The sequence below is a fragment of the Falco cherrug genome, chromosome 1 (genome assembly GCF_023634085.1).
Source record: "Falco cherrug isolate bFalChe1 chromosome 1, bFalChe1.pri, whole genome shotgun sequence".
Classification (NCBI taxonomy): Eukaryota; Metazoa; Chordata; class Aves; order Falconiformes; family Falconidae; genus Falco; species Falco cherrug.
In genome coordinates, this window is record NC_073697.1 from 70,744,318 (window position 1) to 70,771,681 (window position 27,364).

Sequence of the window (27,364 nt, forward strand, 5' to 3'; positions counted from 1 at the left end):
AGGGAGGGGGCCCGGCAGAAGCGAGTTGCCCAACTGGCTGCCAGCCGAACGGCTCATTCCAAGGTCCAGGCGCCTCGGCTGTGGAGATACTGTCGGCGAGATGTGTACGGCGAGGCCGTGCCTGCCTGCGCGCCGGGCCTGGGCCTGTGCCTGGACCTTGGCCTCAGCTGCCCCACCGGGCGTTCCGTGGGTCACGGCAGGTGGGCGCGGGGGCTGCCTGCGGGGTCAGGCGGGGGGCGGCGGCCAGGCTGAGCTCAGCCGGGTGTACCCCCGGGATCAGGCTGCGTGCCTCCGTGCCTGTGGCTGACGGGCCGTGACCCCTGGTGCCCGGGCCGGGGCTGGCGGCAGCCGGGCGTTTTGCCGTCTCCCCTTCTGCCCGCGCGTGCGGCCACCTCCGGGCAGCCCCGTGCCACCCCTCCATGGTGACACCGGGTTACCGGCAGGTTCTGCGGCTGCCCTCAGCCTCGGGCCGGCGCGACGAGGCTGACGCTCGGTGAGCGGCCCGCCACCGCGGCGGGGACCCAGAAGCGGGACGGCCCCCTGGCGGGGTTCGCTCGGGGGCGGGGGCGCGGCCGCCGGGGAGCGGCGCCCGCCCCGTCCGGAACCGCGGGGGCACGGCCGCGCTGCTGCCCGCCCGCCCCGTCGCCCCACTACGCCCCCCGGGGAGGGGCCGAGGCGGCGGGCGCCGCTCCTCCCGCCCCGCAGAGGCGGCGGCAGTACGGAGGGGCCGCGCCGTGCAGCGTGCTCAGCGACACTCGCGTCCCGCGGGGCTGGAGATGCTCCCAGGCGCGGCGGCGGCGCGGAGCGCCCCGGTCACGGCGACCTTCGCCGACGATGTGCTGCGCGTCTTCGGGGCCAACCACAGCCTGTCGGCCGGGCAGCTCTCGGCGCTGCTGCACCAGCTGGGCGCCGCGCCGGCCCTGGGTGCGGTGCTGCCGCTGGCCCACCTGCACCACAACCAGGTACCGCGGTGGCGGCGGGAGCAGGGTGTGTCCGGGTGCTGCTGCTGCCGTTCCGCGCCGGCGGTGAGGGCTGGGCTGGAGGCGCACGTCCAGGAACGAGGGTGCCGAGCTGGGTGGGCAGCTGCCCGGTTTCTTAGATGTCGTCGTGTTTCCTCACGTTGAAGCGGGGAGGGAGCAAAGGGCTCCTGCGGCGCTGGGGCCGGGTTTCGAGCGGAGGTGCCGGTCCACCAGGAGAGCGGCAGGGGAGAAACTGCCACCCATCAGTGAGCTGCTGCCTGCCGTGATGTGGGGCTGCCCGTGGGGTTAGCTCTACCTCTTCCTTGCTCAGCTCTTAAACTGGCAGTTTTCCTGGGTAAATAACATCTGGGCAACAGCAAGAAATGTATGAGAATCAGTTAGTGTTTCCCTCTGAGAGTTGTATAAACAAATCTTCAGGACTTGTTAAAATGCAGTTGTCATGCGATAGCATAAACTTGATTATGGGCAGTCTACTTGTATAAAGAAACTTTTTCAGAAAGTTTCATCTGAGTTTCCAAAGTCCTCTTTATGTAGTAAGGATATATCAAGCTGTAGCCCTATATATAGTACCAAATTTACTTACTTAGTCAATTTGCAGCTTACTAAGTTGCAAAGTGTACACCCATCAATCAACTAAACACTCTTCAAAGTGATGTTTAATTTACTGACTAAATAAAATTGGAATTTTACTTTTCATGAAAATATTTTACTTGGTTTAGTGTCTCCATACAAAACATGGACCTCATTGCTACTTTAAAAGTCTATTTAATTTCATGTCTCTGTAGTGTCGTAGACTTAGTTTGTCTCCTTGAAGGGGAATCATAAGGCTGTTTGAGGCTTCCTTATGCTTAGGAATCAGGGACACGAAGTTAGTCATGAAAATGAAAGGAAAGCAGGGCTGACTGTTCGCTCTGGTTTGGTTCCACTCCCTAAGAAATGGGGGAGGCATGGCTTTTGGGACCTTGAGAATTTTTTTTTTACATTTGGAGTAGTAGCTCTCTTGCTTGCTCTGTGAAGGAGGCAAACCTTGGAAAAACTCCCGTTGTTTTAGATGGAGTGCAATTCTGATGTCTTTACTCTTGTGAGAGGTTTAATTGGGAGTTCATGCCACTGAAATCAATGTAGTATTCTGTATACGCATGGCAATATATGCCAGAGTAGCTGTTCCCAAATCTCACAAATGGAACACTGTTCCAACACAGTGTATTAAAAACATAAATACTCCCAACTACACATGCTAAATACAAGTTTGCAGTGTTGAATATGGCTATGAAAAGGTGCTTTCTTTAAAAAGGCACAGAAATTAGTAGATTCTTTAGTCCTTCAGGTTTTCTCTCTGCAAAAGCACGTAGCCCTCGTACACAGGCTTTGGCACAGGCTACAGAAGAAAAAAAGTAGTAATGCTTTTTCTTATTACTGTAGATGCATGTGCCTCATAAGTCATTTGAAGTTTAACTGAAGTTTTTTTACAGGCCTGTTCTAGTTGCATCTATTTTGAATAGTATCTAGGATACCATACTGAAATGTGTATATTTTTTTGCTGAGTTACTTGTGTTCTGTCTTAAAATTGGCCTTACAGCTGCTCCATGAGCTAGTACCATTTAAGCAAGTGCATTTTACCTCCTGGCTTTTGATCCCTCATAGATGTTTGGTTTATCAGTGATTTCAGGCAGGTGGTACCTGCAAATGCATACTCATACCAAGTACATTCCGTGTGATCATTTTCAAACACTGTGACTCTTTGTGCTTACAAGTTAATAATTTAGAGTACCTACTGGTTATGACAGAAGACATGGAGCCGCTGAATCTAACAGTGTGTTGGAAGGCATCAGAGGTGTAAGCTCTACTGCTTTGCTACAGAGGAAAGTAAATAACTCTGGAGAGTGAGTCAGGGCTTTCTCAAGTAGGCTGAATCCATTCAGGCTGCATAAATATCTGCCTGTAGGAGGAACCAAGGTTATCTTAGACTTTCAGTTCTTAACTTCAGTGCCCAGAGCTAGTGGGATGATTCCCAGGCCTTTCTTCCAATCTAGATAACAGGCCTCTGCTCTATCAGAGTCGCTCATCCAAGCCTGAAGTAATTTTTAGTGGAGAGCTGATCTGTAAGGGACAGGTGATATAGCACTTCAAAAACTGGCAGGAAGGAACAGTCTCTTAGTTTTATCCCAGTATTAGTGTTTAGTTTTAATGTTTCATTCATAACAGTTTTGGTAAGCCTGTTAATCTCACAAGAGAAGATCTACCAGAACCTGATCCATTTGCTCAAAGATTGAAAGTGTCTGAATATGTAAGCCAGAAGATGGATGCTTGATTTCTGTTTTCTTTTGATACCAGGTTGACTTGAAAAGATAATGGAGAAGAAAAAAATATTTGATTTATTGATGATGGTGTTTGAACGTATACTCATGTAGGCATTTATGGTGACTTATGTCCTATGATGTCTATGAAGATGCTAATTTTTTTCCTGTGAAAGACAAAAAAGTAAAATTTTTTGGGTACTGTTTTGGAATTTTTGATTGAACTGTCTCAAATTCCTTATGCTCTTTTTTTGCTTTCATCATGCACTTCTGTAATTCTCTTTATTCTATGTTTATATTTTCTTGGCTCTTCAATTTTTCCGTATCACCTTATAAGCTAAGACTTCCTGTCAGAGAAATCAGGGTAACCAAGCAAACTCAAATACTGGTCACTGCTTTTTTTTCACATTTTACTGTGGAATTCCAACATATTTTAGTGCTACTATTAGGAGAAAAATTAGCAATTTCAGTATAATAGATGATGGCATGTTTACTCACTCTGTATTTTACATTATTAGCAAGATGTAAAAACATGAAACTATGCTTGGTCTGCTGTTGTTGGATTCATTGTAGTATGATAGCCAAACACATGTGTGCTGAAGGACTATATGACATGCTCAAAAGTTTTTGTAAAAAAATACCTGGAAGGAAAATGGGCATTAGAAAGAAAGCTTGTTAACGTCATCTTTATATTGTGCTTTGACATAATCAGTAGGTGTTAAAATCATGCTCCAGTTTCCTTCTTTGACTTTTCTAAATCTGTATTTATGCCAGTCTAGATGTTATGCTGCCCGAATACTGTGTCTTTTTAATTTTTGGACAAAATGAAATTAAAATCTTTATTAATATTAATGATCAGATATAATTAATTTTCACCTCAAGATGAGTCAAAACCAATAACTTAAGTGTTTCAGGTAAACTAGTACCAGGCTAGTAACTGCTTTTCTTTTCTTTTTCTGGTAGTATTTCGGTAGTTAACAACTTGTGCTTTCTCAAAGAAGCGGGAATAGTCGGACAGTGTGTGGCTTATGGTCTTGATCCAACACCATGATCTGATATTGTCTGGCCAGTGAGAAGACAAATAGCCTTAGTTGTTGTACCCTCTAAGTGTTTTATTTCTACAATATCTTCAGCAGATTTTAGCATTCATGGACAGTTTTCAGCTGCCTTGAACACATTGGGGTGCGTGTGTAATCCCTCAAGCACACAAGTGCATTCAAGCGGCTTCATCTGGTTTGACTTTTTCTCATGGAGTGCTGCCTATTGAAGGCATGGTTGTCTCCTGTCTCCTAGCATCCAGTTTTTACCTGTGCAAAGTGACAAAAAGGTGTCACCACATCAGCATTAGATTCTTTAAATTGTTACAGGTAAGTTGTGGAAGGCATAGTCATATGTCCCTTTTTTGCCTTATCCAGACTCAGGCTAAGTAAAAGAAAAAATAACAACCAACAAACCCAAACTGGTCAGATAGGTATTCACTGCATTCTGTCTTTGCTGTGGGTACTGTGTGACCCACGGCTCAGCCTGGTGTGGGCTAGGCAGTATGTAATCTGGCAACATTGAGAAACTGCCATCCAGGTTGCTGTTCGGTGTCTTAGTACTTTGCATGTTGAGTGCTACAGATAAAACAAAGGTGGAACAGAGATAAGAACATGGCAGAAGATCAGAAAAGGGACTGAAACACTTATGAAATGGTTGGCACTCTAGCATTTTTTGTTAATTTTCCAGTTAGAGGTCTTTTCTGCATTATTTCTGTCTGAGGAATTGTGACATCCTTTCCTCCAAAGGATGTGGTGAGTTGGCATCTGCTTTTCATTTATAAAGATACTGGCATAAAGAGGTTCTAGATAGTTGGGCATCACTTCACTTACCATCTTAAAAAAAATTAAATCTTGTATTAGTCAATCATTTTGGGGAGAGCCTTACCAGTGGAAAAGTAAACATCTCTTTAAATAACAGAGTTGATGGTTTAAATTTTTTTTTTAAGTCTGATTACTTTGTAGTTGTGTAAATTCTCATGATTTAAGTCCTCCACAATTTTGATAAAACCATTTTTTAAAATGATTTTTTAACAATTCAGGGACATGATCAGTCCTATCTTTTTTTGCAGTTGTATATTAAACACTGGGTGACAGTCATGTTACAAGCAGTCCCCTCACCTAATCACTATGACAAGGCTTACTGAACAGCACGGGACAATCGTGACAATATAGTTGGTGAGCAAGGACATCATTCTCAGTCCCCTATTCCATGAGGCTAAATTTCCTTTTTGCTGAGATGGTCTGTCAGTCTTGCAAAATAAATAGCTTACGTTTTTACAGCAGTGTGGCTGTCTTAACATATTTATCTTCCAAAGATAATGCAGAGTTTTGCAGTGTGCAAACATGAGTTGCTCCAATCCAAGGCTTCTAATAGATTGAATCTCTTAATTAATCCTTTAATTGTGCCAATGAACTCATGCAAGCTTGCTTTTTAGCTCTTGGATGTATGTAGGAGTTTACTGAGAGTATGAGGTGACTTAAAACAATGAATCATTTATAGGAATCATTATCCTCTGGGTTTGTCCCTGATCAAAATAATAATAGTAATTAAATAAAATGCTGTTTCTCTTCTTCACATAAAAGAACTCTTGTCTGATGGTATTTCTCACTTGTTTGTATGTAGCTGAAATTACAAGTCTCAACGTTTACTAATTCGTGCTGTCTCTGATTTATTTTCTCTCCATAATCTGTTTTTCTACCGAGAACATGGCTCCTACTGGCGCTTTTTTTTTTTTTTTTTTTGTAAGGGCTTTTCACTGTAGACTTCCAGAAATGGCTCTATAAGCAAGTAGTACAAGAAGCACTATATAGGAACTGTTCCTGTAGACCACAGCTATCCTCTCTTTGTTTCATGCTGGACATATTAGCCATGTATTTTGCATTATTTCATAATGCAGAGTTACCAGTAGAATGATTAGGCATGTAACCAGTATAGAAAGCTCCAGAGTTTATGTGTTGGGCTGTTTAGACTCTATCTTCAGTGATGATTTCTCTGTGCACTACTTCCACTGAGATTAAATGGAGCAACATGCTTTAAAACAAAAATACATTTTCTTTTATCAAGCTATATTTATTTTATATGTGATACTTCGACATGAGCATTGACATTGTAAGATGAAAGTATATGCACATTGCTCGTACACATTTGAGTCTTAAAGGTCTCATGGCCTTAACACAGTTTATACTTATGTTTAAGTTCAAGCATGTACTTGAGTGCTCTGTTGGACTGCATCGTTAAAGAGGAAGGACAGAACCATCCTGGATGTAATTTAGCTGAAGTGACTTGAATTGGCCTGCATCTTCTCTTCCTCCAAGCTAAATCAGAAATAGACACATTCAAATGATGTGTGCATGCCTTTCACCTTTTGGACAGTATTAGAAAAATACAAACAGAAGCAGCTCTTCTGAAGTAAATTACTTGCTTTGGCTTATATCTAGAAGGAATTTACTTTATCAATAATAATCTTGAATTATTGGAGAAGTGCTGTGGAATCTGAAGGCTAGCAAAACTGAAAAGAGCAGTGAGTGAACGTTCGTTTTAAATTTGCTAAGACTTCCAGTGCTCTACTTTTGCAACCAAACTGAGATTTGCTACAGGGACAAGTATGCTCTAACTTGATGTTTTATATAAAAGGAAAACGTTTGACTTTTTTTTTTTTTTTTTTTTTTTTTTTTTTTTTTTTTGTCTTCAAACTCGACCTTGGTACATGTGTTTTGTACAGCAATAAACCAAATTGCTTTTTATTAAACTCAAAAAAGAACACTCCTTATTGATCATTGTAGGAAATACTGAATGTGAATAAATGAAAAGGTGGAAGAGTAGTATATAACATTTTCATGTAAAGATAACCAATTTTTCTGTAATGTATATTTTAAGATTTTTCATGGTGTTTGCCTTTTATCTTTGTGGTTGAAAATAACAAACAGAGCAACTGGCCCTGCCTTTGGCCTGGTTTAGCACTAAGTACGTTTATCCTTGATCCATTAGATACTGTTACGTCCTGAGGACAAGTGAAGATCCCAAGTAAGAGTTTATTTCATTGGGTTACAGAATGGTTCTGCAAAACAACGTTTGCTGTTAACAATGATTGCTATAAAATTAATCTAAAATGTTGAGTGCTGCTAACATTTAGATCATTTTTAAACAGCTAATCTGGGGAGATAGGTAAGAAGCATTGTTGTAAAGTAAAGTGGTCACTTAAACAAGTGGTCACTGAGTAACCAATCACTTTCTGCCATACTCTCACTGAGATTTTAACTGTATCTAGTCTGCTCGTAAACTTAATTATTTGGTAATTACATGAGATTTTAATTACTTTGAAGCTATTTTTCCAAATATATTGTAAGGTTTAACTGTCCTGGTTCATAGGAAATAAGGTTTGAAAAGGTCTTTTGAGATCATGTTACATTTATTAGTGATTTCTTACTTAAAATACTTCGATCACTTCTGCCTCACATTAAGCAATCTTACAAACACTGCGTACACTTCCTTGAAAATGCATTACAGTATTTTCATGTTGTAATTCTTGGATTTCTCAGTGCATGACTTATTTTTTGATTTGAAGTATTAAGTTGACAGAATCCCTTTTTGTTCCAGTGTTTGACTAGTGAGGAAATTTTTTCTTTGCATGGAATACCGAACAACAGCCACGTGTCAAATTCAAGCTTCTCTACAGTATGTCCTGCTGTTTTGCAACAGCTAATTTTTCACCCGTGTGATCATCAGGAAGACTTCGTGGATACATCTAAACCACGTTCTTTACAAGGTTAGTTAATATTTATTGCATTAATACTGTGACTGCAGTGGAATTTTCTTAGGTGAGTAGTAAGCATTTTTCTATACACAACAGGAACATCTTTTTTAGGAGGATATAGTTGTAAAGTGGGAACATAAAATTGAAATGCAGTTTCAGCTCAGTGGACTAGCTAAATAAATATCCTATCTCTTGACAGTGATTATTAAAAATGTTTTAGAGAAAGATGAAAGAACCAAGTAGCTAGTTATGGAATAACCGGCCCATTAAAGGAAGAGACTTTCTGACCTGTTTTATTTGGATAATGATTTGTGCCTTGAAGCGTAAAGACTCTTGCTAATAGCTGGTCAGTAGGAGAAAAGATGGGCGTAGAGAAAGGAAATTTGTGCCCATGATTTGCAGTGGCAAATCAGGGTTAGTGGGATGTGCATGTATCAAGGCAACTCAAGGTAAAGTTACTAGGGGGACTGCATTTGAGTGGAATTATTTGCAGGTGGGAGTCATGACATTAGGGGAGCCAGTGACTGTTTTACTGAAGAAAACTACTCATATTCTTTCCAAACTCCAACTCCTGCTTTCATGTCACCTTTATGTGCTGCGCCCTCCACGTGTAATACCATCACTTGGCTGAGTAGCCTTAATCTTCCTTCCTCCTGTTTTTCTCCCTATTTCTGTATTTATTATGCACAGAACTATACAGTGCAGTAAAAAATGTGGGACAGGGAAGATTCAGCTGGTTAATGAAGTTGCTTGTTGCGCTGATAAAGATTAAATAGGTAGTAGCCTATTTTTTTGACTCAGTATTCCAAATAAATTTATTGTTCCAAGGGAACCAGCTGAATTAAAGTTAAAAGTTAGGATGCTCAATAAGCAGGTGCCTAATGGCAGTATTTATGAGCAGAGATAGAGCAATATTTTTCATAAATTTTGAAATTCTAGTATTAATAACATTCTGATTAATAGAAGTGTTGGTTGGTATTTATAAAGAATTATAGATCATTCCTAAAAAATAGCTGTGTCAGTGAATAATCAGAATTATATTTGATTAATCACTGAAACCATGGCATCAGTTTACCATGGTTATTCTAGATGGCTTATACCACAGAAAGGCACATATTGTCAAGAAGTCCATAATACGTGCACTGGAGAGTAGGATTTCTCTCTCTTTTTTTTTTTTATTTTTATTTTTTTGTTTTGTTTTGTTGTGGGGCAGTTTAAGTAGGTTGTACATGGAAAGCTTGACCTATAGTTAACTTCCTAAGCTGTTTTAGACCATCCCTCTTGTTTTTCTTTTATCCTGCCAGCTCAGAAACAATGTCCAGTAGCCAGATAAGCAAGGCAGCCTTCTCCCTGCCCCTCCCTTGGCTGTAGCACAAGAAATCTGCAAGACCCATGGTTAGGGTGTTTTAAACCCACAAGTATGTGAGGCTGTGACACATTGGTATCGATTTTGAAGGGAGATTCACAGTAAGGCCCAGTGCCAAATGCAGGTGTTGATTTATGCATACCTCCAGCCCGTTACAAAATGAATCTGTATTGTGGCAGCATTGAGACCAGCTGATTTCAATTACTACCCATGAAGCAAAATCCTCTATGCATGTATTCCAGCTGTGCTTATCTGAGTTTTCTGCCCAGGGACTCCCACATGCTTAACAATATTCTGTCTTCCAAAATACAAATGGACAAGACATACAGAACAAATTAGTACAATAAACTTTACAGGACAGCTACTTGCAATAAAAAAAAAAAGTGCTGCTGAAGCACAGTAGAAGTTAACAGGCAGCATGTAGCATGTTTTTTTCCTTGTGATTTGTATAACTTCATACCTAACCTAGCTGACCTTAGTGGCCTGCTCATGTTGTTCCTTTTCTTGCTTCTCTGAAAGATAATAGGGAGGTGTATAGAGCTGCATGAAACAGCTGGAAATGCCCAGCGGCATTCCTTCTGTCCAAGGTAAACAGGTTTTGTGCTGTTTGCTTGGCTTCTTTAGAGAGGTATTCGTACCCTTATTTCCTCTTCATCCCAGGACACAACTAAGGAAGAGCCTGAGCCTGCCTCAGGAAGGTCCAGAGCAATTGTCCCTACTTCTTACGAGGAACAGTGATGAGCAGTGGTGTTCTTAAGGAGGATATATTACTTGCACTCCTGCCATTTTTTGTTTTTTGTTTCTTGTGGCTTTGGGTGTCTTGACTGTCTCTTTGTTGGGGCTAGAGTTCTAGAGACAGAAGGAATAATGGTAGTTGGCAAAAGCTGACCATGCCACCATTCTCAGGGGAAGAGAGTGTGTGTCCTAAGCAGACTGTTCTGCTCTGATACGTAAAGTCAGACTAGCCGGCTTACTAGCCAGCATGGACTCATGGAAAGCTTGGTGTGGATAGAGTCCTAGTAAATAAAACTGATTTTAAGACAGGATTGCATAGGTGATATTGTGAAATACAATCCATAATGCAGGAAATTTGGCAACATTGGTTGCCTTGGAATTTTATCACTTACCCCCTCCTCCCATTTGTGGTATTTTTCTTGAAGTACCCGTTCCTGTAATTGTGTAATTATGGGGTAATATTTTTTTTTTCCTTTCCAATTACACTTCAGGTCTTCCTGAACTCAAAGAAAAGCTTGCCAGAAGACCCAGGAGCACCTTCCTGGAGAATGCATAAAAAAGATCTTAGATTTATTGAATATCTTTAAAAATTTAATTAGCTTAAACTAGTCTCCATATTACTGAGGCTCATTGTAGGATCTGTGGAATGCCTAGGATGGATAATACTTAATGCATTCATGAATTGTCTGAGATTATTTGATTGCTTAATTTAATTCTTACTTTTTCTCCCAATTTGGGTGAGTAAATCAGAAACAAAATATCAATATGTAAAATCCCAAGTTCTTTGACCCATCCAGATCTAGGACGGAATTTTAAAAGTAAAACCACATCTATCTTCTGGTACCTCTAATCTCTGGTAAATCAGGAAGAAGAAAGGCTTTTCCAGTGGTTCAGAATATTTCCCTACTTGTGAGTCCAGGTCATTTAGTGTGTTATGAGACATCTCCCGTTGCTTTAAGCATACAAAATGGTTGTATTATTTGTAACACGTACTTCAGGTTGAGTGTCCCGGTATGTTTTGCTGTTCTGAACAACGAGTACCAGCATGAAAGTTAGACCATTTGTTAGTGAAGCATATGGTATTGGGAGAACTTCTCTCACAATTCAGCAAGAACATGTTTTTCTGTGCTTGGTTTTAAGCTCCATTCTTCTATCATTTTTGTCATCCACTAACCTACACACATAATTTGTAGGTTTATCCTCTTTGTCTTGTGTTGTAAAAAGTAATTAGTACTAGCTTTTTTTATTGTAATTTTTGAAACTTGTTCTAATTTCCTGTGTTAGGTGAAGTTGGGCAAGTACACTAGATGCTTCATATCTGATAAATGGGGGGTTTATTTTGTTAACTCAGTTTAAAATACACATTATGCACATTTGCACAGGATTGTGTAGGAGCTTTCTGTATACTCGAACTGAGAGACTTGTGCTTCTGTAGTAATCCCAAACTGTAAACGATGGTTTGTGACTCACGATGGCATTGGAAGCCCATTTGTTTATTATAGATTTGATTTCAAAAACATATTTACAAACTGAAATGTCATATATTAATGGAAATTAATCTTCTGTGTAGCTTAGTGAATCTACCCATATCTAGTTTTGTGTTCCCTCCTCCAAATGACAAATGAGTGCCCTAATTGACATTGATTTACTTTCTGCAAATGCTTTAAATGTTTCTAATGCCTTCTGGTTTTGACATAATATAAAATTAATTACATATAAAAATTGTGACACTGTGCAAACAAGGCAGAGCCATCCTAGTTGCAGGTGAGGAATCTGGCTTAGTGTGTTTGCTGGTTGTGTTGCAAGAAAGTTAGGCTGTAGATCATAATCTGATCTGTTAGTTTCTGCTATGCAGAAAGGAATTTATGGTAACTTCTCTGCATATGTATTGTAAAGCATATAATGATGTAACTTCCTGGATTATACCAATCTGTTGTTGGTATAATCAACAACATTGTGTTGTCTTTGATTGTTATTTAGACAAACCCACTGTCTATGTGGATAACTTGGTGGTTTGGTGGCATCACTTGAGGCAGTGTTGTAGACTAGTCAGTGCAACTTTAAAGCTTTTTTCTCTGTACTCACAGGGGCTTGAGATATCATTGGGAAAAACGGTAGTCATGCACAGAGACACAACTTTGTGATACATGTGAACAGCAACAGCAACCACCTGGCTCTGCTCTCCACCCCACCCCCCACCCCCCCCGAACCTGTAATTCAGACTCCAGAATAATTATGGTATGGCTTTGTACAAGTCCTGGTGTCTGAACTCTGAAAATCTGAGACTATGCTTATGATGAAGGAAACTAAATTGGTGAACCCTGGTGCCTTTGCCACTTCTTAGGAAAGGTTTTCCCTATTGTATACCTAAACCACATGTCCATCTTCTTGAACCTAGGACCTCTTTTTTTATATGCTTTAATTTCTGTATTATAATTGTCTCTACTATCAGCTGTCTGCTACCTCACCTGTTTAAGAAGCAGTGATGAGCAGCATTTCCAGCCAGCTACTTTGAATTAGAGGAGGAGGAGGATTGTTAAGAACAGAAAGTTACCATCTCAGGATGATTTGAAGGAGTTATCCTTCATCAGAAAGTATTTTTGGATCTAGTACAGCTAAGACAGTAGACTTTCTGTGTTGGAGTTCCTTAGGAGTAAATGATAATTGGATCTAACCATGGTACTAGTAAGTTTTGTCTTATGTCTGTGCTATAGCTACTTTGACTGTTGGCTTCAGCTTTAATTTTTACTCTTCACTGACTGTAGAGAGTCCTGATTTATACTAGAAGCAGATAGGCTATCCCAGATATTACACTATCACAGTTTCCATTTTTAATATGGTAGTCCCAGGCAATGTTTCCAGATATTTCCTTTCTGCAAGTATGCATCTTAAGTATCTATGCATGTTAAGATTTTTATTTTTGTGAAGTGTAATTTCAACAAGGGGAACCACTCTCTTTCCCAATTCCATAGTAGAAAAATCACAAACAGCCTGAAGTGGGTGTTATACTAAAATATTTTGTATTTCTGCTTGTTTATCCACAGTTTGGGGATTTGGGTTCCTGGCTGTGACTATCATTAACTTGGCATCACTTCTGGGATTGGTTTTAACTCCCCTCTTAAAGAAGTCATATTTTCCCAAGGTTTTAACCTACTTTGTGGGTTTGGCCATTGGCACTCTTTTTTCTAATGCAGTTTTCCAGCTCATTCCAGAGGTAAGCAAAGGCAATCATTATTTGGTTTGCATACTCGTTTCTAAAGTGTATTAATTTTAGAAGCATGCTTCAGTGGGTTCTATGTGTGGGCTGCAATCTGCAAAGAGTTGTGGGTGGGCTTCAGCATCATTAGCTACTATCTCTATAGCAGAGCCATCGGGATATTGTCTTGTAGTGCCATGGGAAGGACCAAAGGCTATTCTGCCTCTAGACAGAAAGAGAAATGTATTGAACAAAATTCTAGTTACCATTAATGGCCTACAGGTTAGACCCTCCTTGTCTTGTACTTTACTACTACATATTCCGCATATAAAGTTCTACTAAATTAAAACACTGTTAACGTTTAATCCCAAGTTAAAAAAAATAAAAAGATCAGGTATTTCATAATTTCAACTTCATGAAAACTCATGGTTGGTAGACAGGTAAGTATGTATATTAGAGTATCTGTGTGTGGGGTTGTATTTGATTGTTGTTCTGGAAATGTGCTAAGATTGCAGACTAATTTGCATTGCTTTTTTCTTCACTGTTAGGCATTTGGGTTTGACCCTAAAGTAGACAACTATGTTGAGAAAGCAGTTGCTGTGTTTGGTGGATTCTATATTCTCTTCTTTGTGGAAAGGATTCTTAAAGTGATATTGAAGATCTATAACCAGGTAATGAAACATATCACTGACTGAATGAACCTTGCCTTAAAGTACCTGTTATATTTTATGAGTGAGTTGGTAAGTTAATAAAATGTGGCTTTTTTCCATTTTATCTGAGGAATTCAGCCTTACTGCGTGTTCTTATATATCTGTTTAAAATCCATATGGATAGTGGAAGCAATCTCACTTTTTTAAGGGAGTTAAAAGCAGAGCTGGGAATAGAATCCAGATGTGTGTGGTCTGCTGCCACTGGAGTATACTATAGTTGCTCTCAACGGCCAAATTGTTGCCGTGCTAGCTAAATGCTTCAGAAAAAAGTGGAAATATGTAAGAGCTGGAGAGAATTGAGTCTGCCCCTGGAGCTCCCCTTTGGGAAGGAGAAATCGATGTGACATATTAAAGCACTGGAACAGGCTGCCTAGGGAGGTGGTGGAATCACCATCCCTGGAGATGTTTAAAAAACATGTAGATGCAGTACTTAGGGACATTGTTTAGTGATGGACTTGGCAGTCCTTGGTTAATGGTTGGACTTCATGATCTCAAAGGTCTTTTCCAACCTAAATGATTCTCTGATTCTATATACCTTCTTAGTTATCTATAAAGTATAACTGTGCTGACAGTGCCTGAATCTCACCTTCAGTAACTTAGCTGGTTCCCCATGCTCTGGTACACAGAGTACACTGCCTTAGTGACACTGCAGTTATCCCTACTGCACAGGGCTTTGCTTTCTACCCATATGTCAGTGTATTTGGCTTCTGTGTGCTCACAGGAGTGAGGCTGAATTTGTCTGAGAGAAGGGCGTCCCAAAATTTTTGGTCCTCTCTTCTCACATTTTGTGAAGAAAACTGTCCTGCCTTCCCATTCTTACCTCACTTATGGTCCCCCCATTCAAACTGTTGCTGATATTGAAGGTTATGAAGATCAACTGTTCCTGTTCCCTCGTTTGTACTAACTGCACCAGAAAAAAAATATATAAAAAAGTGTTGCCCTTTGTGTTTGGGAGCAGTTGACAAAGGCTTATAAGTTGTATTTGACAAGCAGTCATGAATATTTAGCAAATGTTGATCACTTATGGTCAGACGTTCTGCTTGGGAGGTTCTGTATAAAGGTATAAAAATGATAAATCCCCACATATATTCCGATTAACTAAAAGTAAGAGGTAAGTTAGGAACTTAGATACATGTGGAGTTCATTTAAACATATGAATGTTTACTGATGGTGTTGAAAGCAAGGCAGCATGGATATGAGCTGTGTGAATAGGAGCCCAAAGAGTGGTAGTGAATAGAGTTACATCGATTTGGCAGCTGGTCACAAGTGGTGTTTTCCAGGGCTCAGTACTGTGGCCAGTCCTGTTTAGTATCTTTATTGATCTGGATGGGGGGATTGAGTGTGCCCTCAGTAGTTTGCAGACAACACCGAATTGGGCAGGAGCGCTAATCTGCTTGAGGGTAGGAAGGCTCTGCAGAGGGATCTGGACAGGCTGGATTGATGGGCCGAAGCCAATTGTATGAGGTTCGATGAGAAAGTTCTGGGTCCTGCACTTGGCTCACAACAGCCCCATGGAACGGGGAGGCTTGGGGAAGAGTGGCTGAAAAGCTGCCTGGAGGTGCTGGTCAACAGCTGGCTGAACATGAGCCAGCAGTGTGCCCAGGTGGCCAAGAAGGCCAATAGCATCCTGGCTTGTATCTGAGATACTGTGGCCAGCAGGACTTGGGAAGTGAATGTCCCCCTGTACTCAGCACTGGTGAGGCTGCACCTTGAATCCCGTGTTCAGTTTTGGGCCCCTCACTGCAAGAGGGACACTGAGGTGCTGGAGTGTGCCCAGAGAAGGGCGATGCAGCTGGTGAAGGGTCTGGAGTACAGGTCTTACGAGGAGCAGCTGAGGGAACTGGGGTGGTTTAGCCTGGAGAAAAGGAGGCTCAGGGGAGACCTTCCCACTCTGTACAACTACCTGAAAGGAGGTTGTAGCGAGGTGTGTGTCAGTCTCTTCTCCCAGGTAGCAAGCAATAGGACAAGAGGAAATGGCCTCAAGTTGTGCCAGGGGAGGTTTAGATTGGATGTTATGAAAAATTTCTTTGGGTGGTCAAGTGTTGGAACAGGCTGCCCAGGGAATTGGTAGAATCACCGTCCCTGGAAGTGTTTAAACAACATGTAGATGTGGTGCTTAGGGAAATGGTTCAGTGGTGAACTTGGCAGTCCTGGGTAGATGGTTGGACTTGATGATCTCAAAGGTCTTTTCCAACCTAAATGATTCTATGAATGTGATGCCCCCACCCTTTCTTTTTTGGTCTCTATTTTCTTATGTTTGTTATTTTGCTGTTGTTTTAATTAGCTACCTACTTATTCATTTGTCACCTAGACTGGCCATAACGACTCTGAAAATGGAGAACAGAATTATCCTCAGGATAAGCCTAACCCACCCAAACCACTGTCATCCAGCAATGGGGGGACGTGTTACGCAAATTCTGCCATCATAGAGAGCAATGGAAATCTTGGTTTTGACAGCATCAGTGTGGTCTCAGCACAGGTATGAAAATTGTGTGTATTTATTTTATCCCTGCCAAATATATGAGCATATCTGAGAGGAGAGTTAGATACTAATTTTTGTTACATTTGTCAAGTTTTTGTAAACTTATAACTTGTTTGAGACCTATGAAAAAAATGAAGGGTTTTGGGGCAAGTTTATAAAATTTGAATGATGCATTCGATTTGTGGCCAACAAAAAGAACTAATCGAGCTCAGTATTGGGGTGGGTAGGACAGACATTTATATATTTAATCAGATAATTCAGTTAATTTTGATTTTGCTGTTGTTACTGATTTGCTTGAAGAGTGATAGTATGTTGTAGTGTTCCATGTTCTGTATCGTGTTTCTGACTATGTAAAGCTGTGTGAGAACCTGATTCCTCTGAATCAATGATTAATTAAGTAAACTGGTATAGTAATTTTCATGCAATATATTGTAAGCTCTGCTTGAGCTAGACCAGTGTATTTGGATACTGTGGGAATTATGGAGGTAGTATGTTGAAACAGAAGACATTCCTCCTGGTTTAAGTGTGATTCTCTTTCAGATTTGTTCTCTATATTTCTCTGTGTTTGTTTTCATACTACAAATATGACTTTCTTCTGTCTAAGAAGAAAATGGAAGCAGGAGGAGAAAGTGGTGTGCTGCTTTACTCTTTTTCCCTGTACAGGGAGAGGCAGTACTGCCCCTTATTTAAAAAAAAATAAGACATAGAAACAATTCTCTGTTGGCTAAGGCAGATTTTTTCATAGTAGAGATTTCTGGTTTACCACCCGTGTTCTTTAGCCAGTAAGTTGTTTGTGTGGAGCAATGAGGAACAGAAAAGGAAGCCAGAGGCAGGCCCTAGCAGCTGGGAGAGAATCTGAAAGTACAGTATTGACCCTGCAGACTCACAAGACATTCGATGCACACAGTTTAAATACCAAAATTGTACTTGTCCTTACTGTAGAAATGTCATGAAGTGTGGTGGATACTGGGCATTTTACAATCTAGGAGAAACATGCTTAATGTTTAAAAATGCTTGGACAACAAGAAGAAATTAGTATATTTAAACTGTATTTTGAGATTTATAAAACAAATCAAAGAACCCTCCATTCTCTGCGGAGACAGTCATCTCAGTATGGGTGGTGTTTTTCTGCGCTTTTTATCAGAAGTTTTATCTGGACCTATTCCATTATTACATTTTGGCTAGCCATCTGCTTGCATATAATGTAAACATAACAAAATCATACCATATATTATAACAATAAATTGTAACTGTATAGCGTTTATTTCCAGCAATTAGTTTAGATGCAGTGCTTGTGATCATGAAGTATTGTAGGTCACCCCAAGATCCTTTGAGGAATGCTCATACATCTCCTCTTACATGCAATCTTAACTTCAAGAACTTAAAATTTCACAGAAGTTGTTCTCTACTTTCTGTTCTTACGAAAATTCATGCTTTCCATTCTTTCTTGCTCTCCATTTCTCCAAATCCAGGAAAAGAATATATTGTATTAAAACCTCCGGAAAGTAACCAGGTAAAATTAACTCTGGAGCCAAGGCCGGCTGCAAGGAAATCTCAGTGGCAGATAGTCTGCTGCTGATATTGGAGGTAGCAGACAAAACCCCATCATTACTCTTTTTCTCCAGCAGGCAGGTTCAAAGGGGCTGGCTGGGTAGCCTTTCAGGGTCATTAGCAGGCAGGGAGGGGCCAATGTGGCTGAGGGGTTTTGGGGCAGCTGGGGTAGTACCACGAGGGGTAGCTATGGGTTCAACTTTACAGGCGTTTGGTATTTATGAAGGAACAATTTGGCATAAGCCAACACTTAACTAATAGAATTCTGATGTGTCATTGTAATCTGAAAGTTAAGAGAGGGCAAACAGCGTAGCCAGATATCATCACGTAGGCTTTAAGGAGGGAGTTTGAAGTCCAGTTGTGCCAAAGTGAGGTAGCTGTTTTCAGCCATGGGGATTTGGCCATATTCGTTTTTTTAATACCAGAACACACTGACTGCCAAAGTAAATCTAAATGTTTAATTAGTCACATACTTTTGGATTTCACTTGCAGCAGTAATTGCAGCCTTGGAAAACTTTTGTGCTTACCCAAAATTTGTATCTACTATGCATTAAAATTATATGGCTTTAGAACAGTAACTTTGACCAAAAGTTGTTTCAGAAACTGTCGCAGCACTCTCAAAACTATCAAGCTGCAACAAGGTCTTTTATCATCTCATACCAAGATAGTCTTTATGCCAGTCCCTCTACTGCCTTCTCCTAGTCTCTCCTCATCCAGGGCTCGCATTCTCTCTCTCATACCTTACGTTTTTACCATTCATCACAACCTTTTTACAAATAAACTTTTCATACAGTCCTCTATAATTCCTCTACAAGAGACAAATTGCTGAAATGCCTTTATCCTCGGGTGCACAACGTTAGAGCTGTATAACAAAAGTTTACAGTGGCCTTTATTTATGCCCTGGAGGCAGTGTCAGGATTCTTTCTTGGTCCTGTGGGCACTTCCAGAGGATACAAAATGACATGTCTGGTTCATGTCTGTAGGAGTCAGATGCATTAAAAATAACTAGTAATCTGGTGAGACACAGTAGGATAAAATAAGTGAGTCTGTGTATAATTTCTTAAATTTGGGAACCAAAGAGTGGCCATTACTTTTAAAGAAAAAATGGTGTTCAGAAGAGCAAAAATACCAAGGATGTCTTTGGTTTACCATAAACTGCAGAGGTACAAATAATACAGAACTGTACTAATAACTAATAAAAGTCAGACCTGATAGTCCAGCTGGGTATTACAGAGCTCCTTAGCTGGCATCTCTTCTGTGACATCTGCTGAACTACCATCTCGAAGTCAGAACAGTCTAGCAGAGGCAGACATGTTTTTGCTTTGGAATCCTATGTATTTGTAGGGTAAATTTGACAGTAGCCTGCCTTATCTTAAACATTAAGAATATGCATTAGTTGTTAACCTACTTCTATCAGGCACACAATCTAGTATAAAGTTCAGCATATAAACTCAGACAAGCAATGTCATTGTACTTTACATAATTTACAGAAGTCAAGACATTATCTGAAATAGATTACAGGCAAGAATTATGATACTTCAAAGCAACATGGTAAATGGCAGATAGCTATATATATTACAGACCCTCTCAGACTGATTCCTGGATTTTAAACTACAGTTATTTCTGCATTTTGAAAGGTTGGATCAAGAAAGTGATTTTTTTAGAAGTAAATCAATATTCTCCTAAATTAATTGCAATTACTTAAAATACAACCAAACACAGATAAAACAGCCTAAACCTCAGCACATTTCCAGAATCAGTTCCATTCTTGATAAGTTTGGCAGGTAATTCTTAATATCATCTTCTTACTCAATATTCATTTTCTTCATACACACATAGAAAGTTCAGCACATATATTTGTAAATTATTTATTTCAACAAAAAAACTCTTCAGATCAGATTTTTATGGGTTTTTTTTATGTATATGCAGTGCTTTGGACTGTCATTGGAGTTCTCAGCAGTGCAACTGGTACCAGAAAATGGGTCCTTCACTTAAGTTCTGCGGCTAAGCCATTTATGCCCCTACAGCCCTTAGAAAACTGTAGGCACACACATGGTTCCCACATAAAACCAAATGTGCTTTAATGGGAACAAACATAGACAAGTATGTATATAAGTGACGTTTTTGCACACTTGTATTATTTGCTCACTGTTTTCATTATCTTTTAGGAATTTTCATCCTAATAAACTCTTTTCATAAACCCATTTAATTTATGGAGGGGCTTGGCATTTGATGTGAGAATTTTTGGTAGTAGAAAGTTTTTACAGAACAAAAACCACCACTACTTTTCTTTATCATGTGTGATAAAGTTGCTAATATACCTTGTCAAAATACATTCCCCTGAGATTATTATTGTTGCTTTATCAGAAAATATTTGCTGCTGTTGTTGGGATTTTTGCGTTTGTGTGTGGTTTCCAAAAGAACAATGTACCTTTTTAGTAGAAAAATGAATGAATTACTCAAAATGAAATTCTGTGCATTTCCTCAAACTCCCTTTCCTCAGTGAAGCTAGAAACGTGCCCCAGAAAGAAGATGTGTTTTTGGCAGAAATCAGGATGATCGACAAAACAATGCCTCCATCAGTTCTTAGGCAGCTTGGAACATGGCCACCAGGGAACAGAAAAAAACATGGGGAAACAGAACTTCAGCTCAGGGAGCTAGATGAATAGGTGGAAGAGCTTTGCTAATTTGTTTGGATTTTCTCATACTCATGTTTCTATTTACTTCCAGTTACCTAATATATGTATTTTTATGTAGCTGGCTTTGTAATATTTCTTTCTTAAAGTGATTTTGAATTTGCCTTTGTGGATTAAGAGAGGTTTATTATTCATAAGTGATCCTATTTCAGGTAGAATTAGTAGAGGTAGAAATTAATCATCCCAAAAATATGATTGGCATTGATTGTGTGTTAGATGAAATATTGAGAGGGAACCCTCCAAAACTGAAGGTAAGCGTATAGTACAAGTCTAAAACCTATGTGGGAGTTTCCCTGATGACTGAAACAATTTTTAAGTACAGTTGCACAAATACTATTTCAGGACTTCCTATGCACTGAATAGGAGGCATAAGTATGCTTTATGGCAATTGTGGCACTACTCAATCAAGGCTTTATTAGCTACAAGTTTGAAGTAGTGCAACAGGCATCTGACTCAGAAATCGCTGACCTGAACTTTTATCCTGTCCTGTCCCAAGATAACTCCTTCATACAAGTAGTCAGTAAGTGGTATGTCAGATAAGAGTCTGGTGAGCAAATAATGAGACAGACCTTACTGCTCTGGCATTAAAGATTTTGTAAGAATTTATTAACCATTATATTTCCAGGAAGTTCAAAATACAGTTGCCTGGTAGTGTTTGCATTTGATATGGCATTACCACGTCAAATATGTTAGAATAATCTGTGACCTTTTCATAAGGAGGAAGACATGTTTCTCTAAACCCTTCTTCTACAAGAGAAGAAGAGGTGTATAAATACGTCTATGGGCACACAGATGTATGTATTACTGCTTATGTATTCCAGTAAGTAAGCACTAGTTAATGCCTTACATGCAAATCCTTTTTTTTTTTTTTTTTTTAGGGGGGAAATACTATAAAGCTTGCAAGTATTATATAACTGCAGTATATGCGTGTACAGAAATTATCAGAAAGGATCATCAGGAATTTTTTTAGGGGAAGTTAGTTTGTGTTCCTAGTGAAAATGTAAATTACTTTATCTGCTTCAAGTTTTTCATTATTTCATGGCACCACATGTATAGATCACTTCTACTTCTAGAAGGCATGGAGATCCTTGATGTGTATGTGCATTGCTATTTTCTATTAGCCTGTTTTCATGCTCTGAGCCTTTGACTCACACAGTCAAAATTACCCACTAGTGTTTTTATTAAACGTGAACATTGTAGAAGCTACTTTGAATAGCTGGACTTGACTGTCACTGCCCACAACTAGAAATAAAGTTTATGGAGTATCTGGCTGTGTGTCTATTCACATGTACCTTGCTGCTACTGTGGCATCTAAGTGTGTCTCTGAGAGCGTGATGTACTGGCAGTATGTAACTGGTCTGCATGTGTTTTAGGTAGGAAATACAGATGCTGTCAGTCACTGTGATCAGATCCTTCTGTCTGTGTGTGCTTAATGGAGATGGCTGAAGAGGCTGTGAGGAGCCTTGGCACTCTCTTAATCTGACAGAAACTCCAGAGAGACATTCAGACCACTATGGCCTGAACTGCTTTCTGTCTCAGCTGAAGGGCATTCAGGTAAAGCTTTGTAGTCAGAAGGGTGATTGGACCTTGTGTGTTAACATTTTGAAATAGGAAACAATTGCTTCTGCTACATATGCCTCTTCTTGGACCAAGCATTTTGGTGTCCACAGACAGTAGTGTGCTTTGTTTGATAATTGGCATTCGTTTAAAGACAGAAAGGTGATTCGTTGGCTTCTTTATTCAGTGTTTTATGTAATTGCTTTATTGTGGATTTTTTTTTCCAGGCAGAAGCCACTGAAGGCAGCTTATGCAGGTGTCTTAAGGGGCGTCCACTGTCAAAGATTGGGACCATTGCTTGGATGGTAACACTGAGTGATGCTGTACATAATTTCATAGATGGTTTGGCTATTGGTGCTTCTTTCACTTTGTCTCTGTTTCAAGGGCTTAGTACCTCCATAGCCATCTTGTGCGAAGAGTTTCCTCATGAACTGGGTAAGGGACTTCATTCAACACGTTCTATACTGTGGGAATCACTGTTGTTGGAGGTTGTGCTGGTCAAAAGTTGGCACAGATTTAAAGAAAGTTTAGACAAATGAATGGAAAAAGTACTCATAAAAAACTTCCCAAGCACCAAAATACACATCTAGCACAGGAAGTTCCCAAGTGCAGGTGGGTGGAAGTTGGGAATGTATATTAGAGAGATATTAACTGCCTTGTTTATATATGCTGTATACACTGTTATATTATCTTTTTTTTTTTTTTTAATCATTATAGGTAGTTCTAAGTTCTTGTGCTCTTAGCTCAGTTGTGCATCATCTGCTTGCTTTAGAGTACGTCAGTTACCTTAGTATTGAAGGGAAATCCCATTGTTTAATTGAATGGAAAAAAACAGCAAGGGGTTATAATCTGTATACGAATCATGTCTTTTCTTCAGACTTCCTTTGAAAACAGAAAATAATCACAATATCATTTTCTGAAGATGGTTTTCTTTTTTTTCTTTTGTTTTAGGGGATTTTGTCATCTTGCTTAACGCAGGAATGAGTGCTCGGCAGGCCCTGTTTTTCAACTTTCTGTCTGCATGTTCCTGTTACATTGGAATGGCTTTTGGTATCTTAGTAGGCAACAACTTTGCTCCTAACATCATCTTTGCTGTAGCTGGTGGAATGTTCCTGTACATCTCTCTGGCAGATATGGTGAGATAGAATTTAATATTCAGTGATTTATTCTTCTGCAAGAAAAAAAAGACTGCACTAAGTCTTTCCAGTAGAATTTTGTATTTTGTCTTCCTCATGCTAGTGTCATCTACTTATGTTAAATCATCAATTATACCTCTAATGGAGGTCCACAAATGGTTATGCTTATTTATGAAACATGAAAGCTCATAAATAGAGCTGATCAGATCATTGCTTAAAAGGAGTTTTAGAGAGAGACAAGCTTTTTTTGAATTTGAGTTAGTTTCATCAAAGATTAAGAAGTTTTTAAATACTTTGTTTCAGCATCTTAAAGTGGCAGAGTATTTTCACCTTATTTTAAAAAGGTTCATTTTTCTATTTAAACCATATTTTGAAAGAAAAGCAAAAAAAAAAGTCAACAAAAGGAAACATTTAGTTTTGAGTTGAATGAAAGGTGTGTAACTACAGTGATTAGATGAAAAATCTGACTTGAATTCTATTCTATGTTTAAATTAAACAGTGCTAGCCCCATTTTCTTGGTTCAGACTAAAACATTTGCTGAACTCTATTCAAAACGGTTTGTCTATCATTTATTTTTTTAAGCGTGCTAGAAGTTATAAGCAAAGAAATTGTGCTAAGATCCAGATCAGATTTAGATGCTGGGAAATAAAATCTGGATTCACAGGCAGTCAACAATATTCCATAATTTACTCTTATGATGATGCTTTATCTTAAGAAAGATCCTTTAATAATTTTGAGTTTTACTATGTTTAATTCAGTGTTGTGAGAACAGATTTATCTGCAAAGGTGTTTATGCCTACCACATGAGAATCCATTTGAGTGTAGAACTGGAAGACTGAGGCCTGAATTTGAAAAGATTTGAGACCCCAGTTTAGTTCTATATGCATTTAAGAAATGTTATGTAGTTATAGTGACTATTTCATTAAATACTATTACAGCTTAGGTAATAATATTATATTTAGTAAGTAATAATGTTGATGTTAAATGAATAATAGAAATAGTTTATTTTGCAAGTTTGCAGTACCTTAATTGCTAATGCTTTTCATTTAGTTTCACTTATATAATGAATATTACTGTACTGAACTATGACGTGTAAAACTCGTGACATAAATTTAGAGTAGCTCAAATTAAATTTGTTATTGAATCCATCAAAGTAGGTAACATTCTTTTCTTTGTATCTGTTGTTCTGTTCTCTCTGTTCCTCTCTCTGTATTTCCCCCTCTGCCCCCGCCCCCCAATCCCAGTCTCTCTTTTTATAGGTTTCTGGATTGTATCAATTACCTATCTGAATTTTTCTTCCCCCTGAAAAGTCTGAAATAGGGTATTCAAGTGCTCTGTACAGAGATCTGGCTTTCTGCTTTCTGTTACGATTTTCACACACTTCTGGTTTGCTTGTCCAGAAGCAGGTAGGATTAAATAGAATGTCATTCCTTCCTTCTTTCCTTTTTGCTGTGCTTTTTTCCTTCAGTATTGGCATAGTCCAACCTCTACCAGTAAGATCACTCTGTGGTGAGGCTGCGGGCATGTGACAATGTGTACAGTGATGCGCGTGCACAAATGAGCCTTGCTGTATGGCATGAAGCTGATCTGGTTTGTTGTCTTTGCCTCTTATGCAAGAGGATTACAGAGCTCTGGAATGATTTCTGGGAAGTTTGGCCAGTTCCCACTAACCTTAGTCTGTTCTTCAAGAGTTACATTACCTTCAGTGGGTGTTTTTGCCTTATCAGATCAAAGATAGATACAGCTTCTGAGTCACCCAGCCTGAAGGTTTCTAAACTAACACTGAAATACACAGTTTTCATTGCATTTTGGGTATACTACTCTCAGCACAACAGGAGAAGAGTTTAAAGCTTATTTGAGCACATTTGTCAAAATCCACTGCGGTTGACTTTATCTGCAGCAAACATACCCTGAATCACCCCATACAGGGGACTTTATCACTAGTGCTCATCTGCCATCACCTCCATTGGCTCTCAAAGTTATCTTTGTTGTGGCAGTTAAGAGCAGATCAGTTATCCATAGATGTTATGTAGCCATTAAGATGTATGTTATGTAATGAGGAATCCCTTCACTGCAATCTAATGCAATGCTGTGTTTCACAACATTCTTCTTTCTTTCTTGCTTTACCACTACCTCATCAGCCCACCAGACCTTCTATTTGTAACAGGTTTCTTATTTCTGATGAGTTGTCTCTATTTTCAGCTTCACTTTATTTGCTTATAGATAAAGCAGAAGAATCCTAATCTTCCACTTCCCTTTGTTTATACTAGTGAAGGAAGAAACACAGTATGTAGCAATGGCAATTGCTCCTAGATATAGTTGGACCCTAGGAGACTGCTGGAATCAAAAAAAGGAAGTTTGCGTGAGAGAAAACCAAGTGAAATCACAGTAGAGCAGAACAAAACACCATTTCATGTTACCATCCTCAGTGAAGTGGTTTTTCAGAGTAATTAGGATGACTTATTCCTGTGACTGCCTTCACCCTTTGTTAGTTGTAATACTCAGTCCGAAGTAGCAATATAATTTTCTTAATGCCTCGAGTTATGCATACTACCACAAGATGGCAATATTTACCTAAAAATATCCCTTTTTTCAGTTCCCAGAGATGAATGATATGCTGCGAGAGAAAGTGACAGGAAGAAAGATGGATCTCACATTCTTCCTTATTCAGAATGCTGGTTTACTAACAGGGTTTACGGCTATACTGATGATTACCTTGTATGCAGGAAATATTCAGCTGTGAAAATGGAATTGGTATTGAAGGCATCAAGTAAATTACAAATGGAAGACACTTGAAATCCATAAAGGAACATTCATTTAATCTACTTGGTTTTGAAATGAAGTCCCATCCTGTCCCCCTTGCTCCAATTACAGGAAATTCTTTAGAACTTGCAGTCAATCCAAATAGTAGGAGCTGTCAACTTCTGTACTATGCCAAAGAACTGATTCTGATTTTTTAATTTCTACTTACAAGTATCAGACATATCTGAACTGACATAGAGAAAGGATATTACTTGGCCAGTAGAATTATGCAGTACGTAGAACTACATGCAACTCAGGACCAAATGAAAGCTGAGGTCTTTCAAGGAAGATGCTCATTTAAAAGAAAATAATGGAGTCTCATATCCTTTTTTTACTGTGATAACGGCAAAAAGTTTCAAAACAAGTTAGTTTTCATGACTTTCTTTTTGTAGGATTTGTTTGTATAACATCCTTTTCCCTTCCCCCCCCCCCCCCCAAAAAAAAAAAAAATAATCAAACTATTTCAGAGTAGGTACTAATGAAGCTAAGATTTTTAATAACTAATTAACACTGGAAGGAAAGATACCAGTTACTGCTTTTGATCTTTTCTAAGTGCACTAGGGAATTGTTGATTTATGTTGAGAACCACTTTTTTTAATTAGAGGGATCCTGTGTTAAATTTATGACAATTTATCAACTCCATAATATTTCAGAAACATTGAGTATTTTAAACATGTTCAAGCATTTTGTATTTTATGAAAAGAATAATGTTTTACATTTAAGTTCCACAAATATACCTTTAAAAATCAGTATTTTGGTTTAGAATTTTTAAAGTTTTTTTGTCAGTTTAGCAAAATGGAATTTAGAAAAAACTTGCTAAAATCAGCATTCCAGTAAGCTTTTTTGTAATTTGAATAATTTCCTTGTGTGCAGTTGGGTAAAATTAAGTGATACTGAAATACATGAACTCTTACCACAATCTGTTGCATGTGAACTTTCTAAAATCATGCTTATATGTATGAGTTCTTCTGAAATAAACAATTCAGCTACTCTGGTCTTGTAAGATGTGTGCAAGGAAATTAATAAAAAAAAAATTCCATTTCAGTCACCACTAAACTTTG

General features: G+C 39.2%; 1 protein-coding gene across 1 annotated transcript; it reads left to right on the forward strand.

Annotated features, from left to right (window-relative positions):
• The first annotated feature begins 623 nt into the window (after nt 1–623).
• Nucleotides 624–27,359, forward strand: SLC39A8 (solute carrier family 39 member 8). Its single transcript, XM_055700263.1, has 8 exons — nt 624–962; nt 7,916–8,084; nt 13,218–13,387; nt 13,918–14,040; nt 16,391–16,558; nt 22,593–22,800; nt 23,317–23,501; nt 26,098–27,359. Exons 1-8 carry the CDS (start codon nt 777–779, stop codon nt 26,242–26,244), a joined length of 1,356 nt encoding a protein of 451 aa, XP_055556238.1. The 5' UTR covers nt 624–776; the 3' UTR covers nt 26,245–27,359.
• Nucleotides 27,360–27,364: the final 5 nt, after the last annotated feature.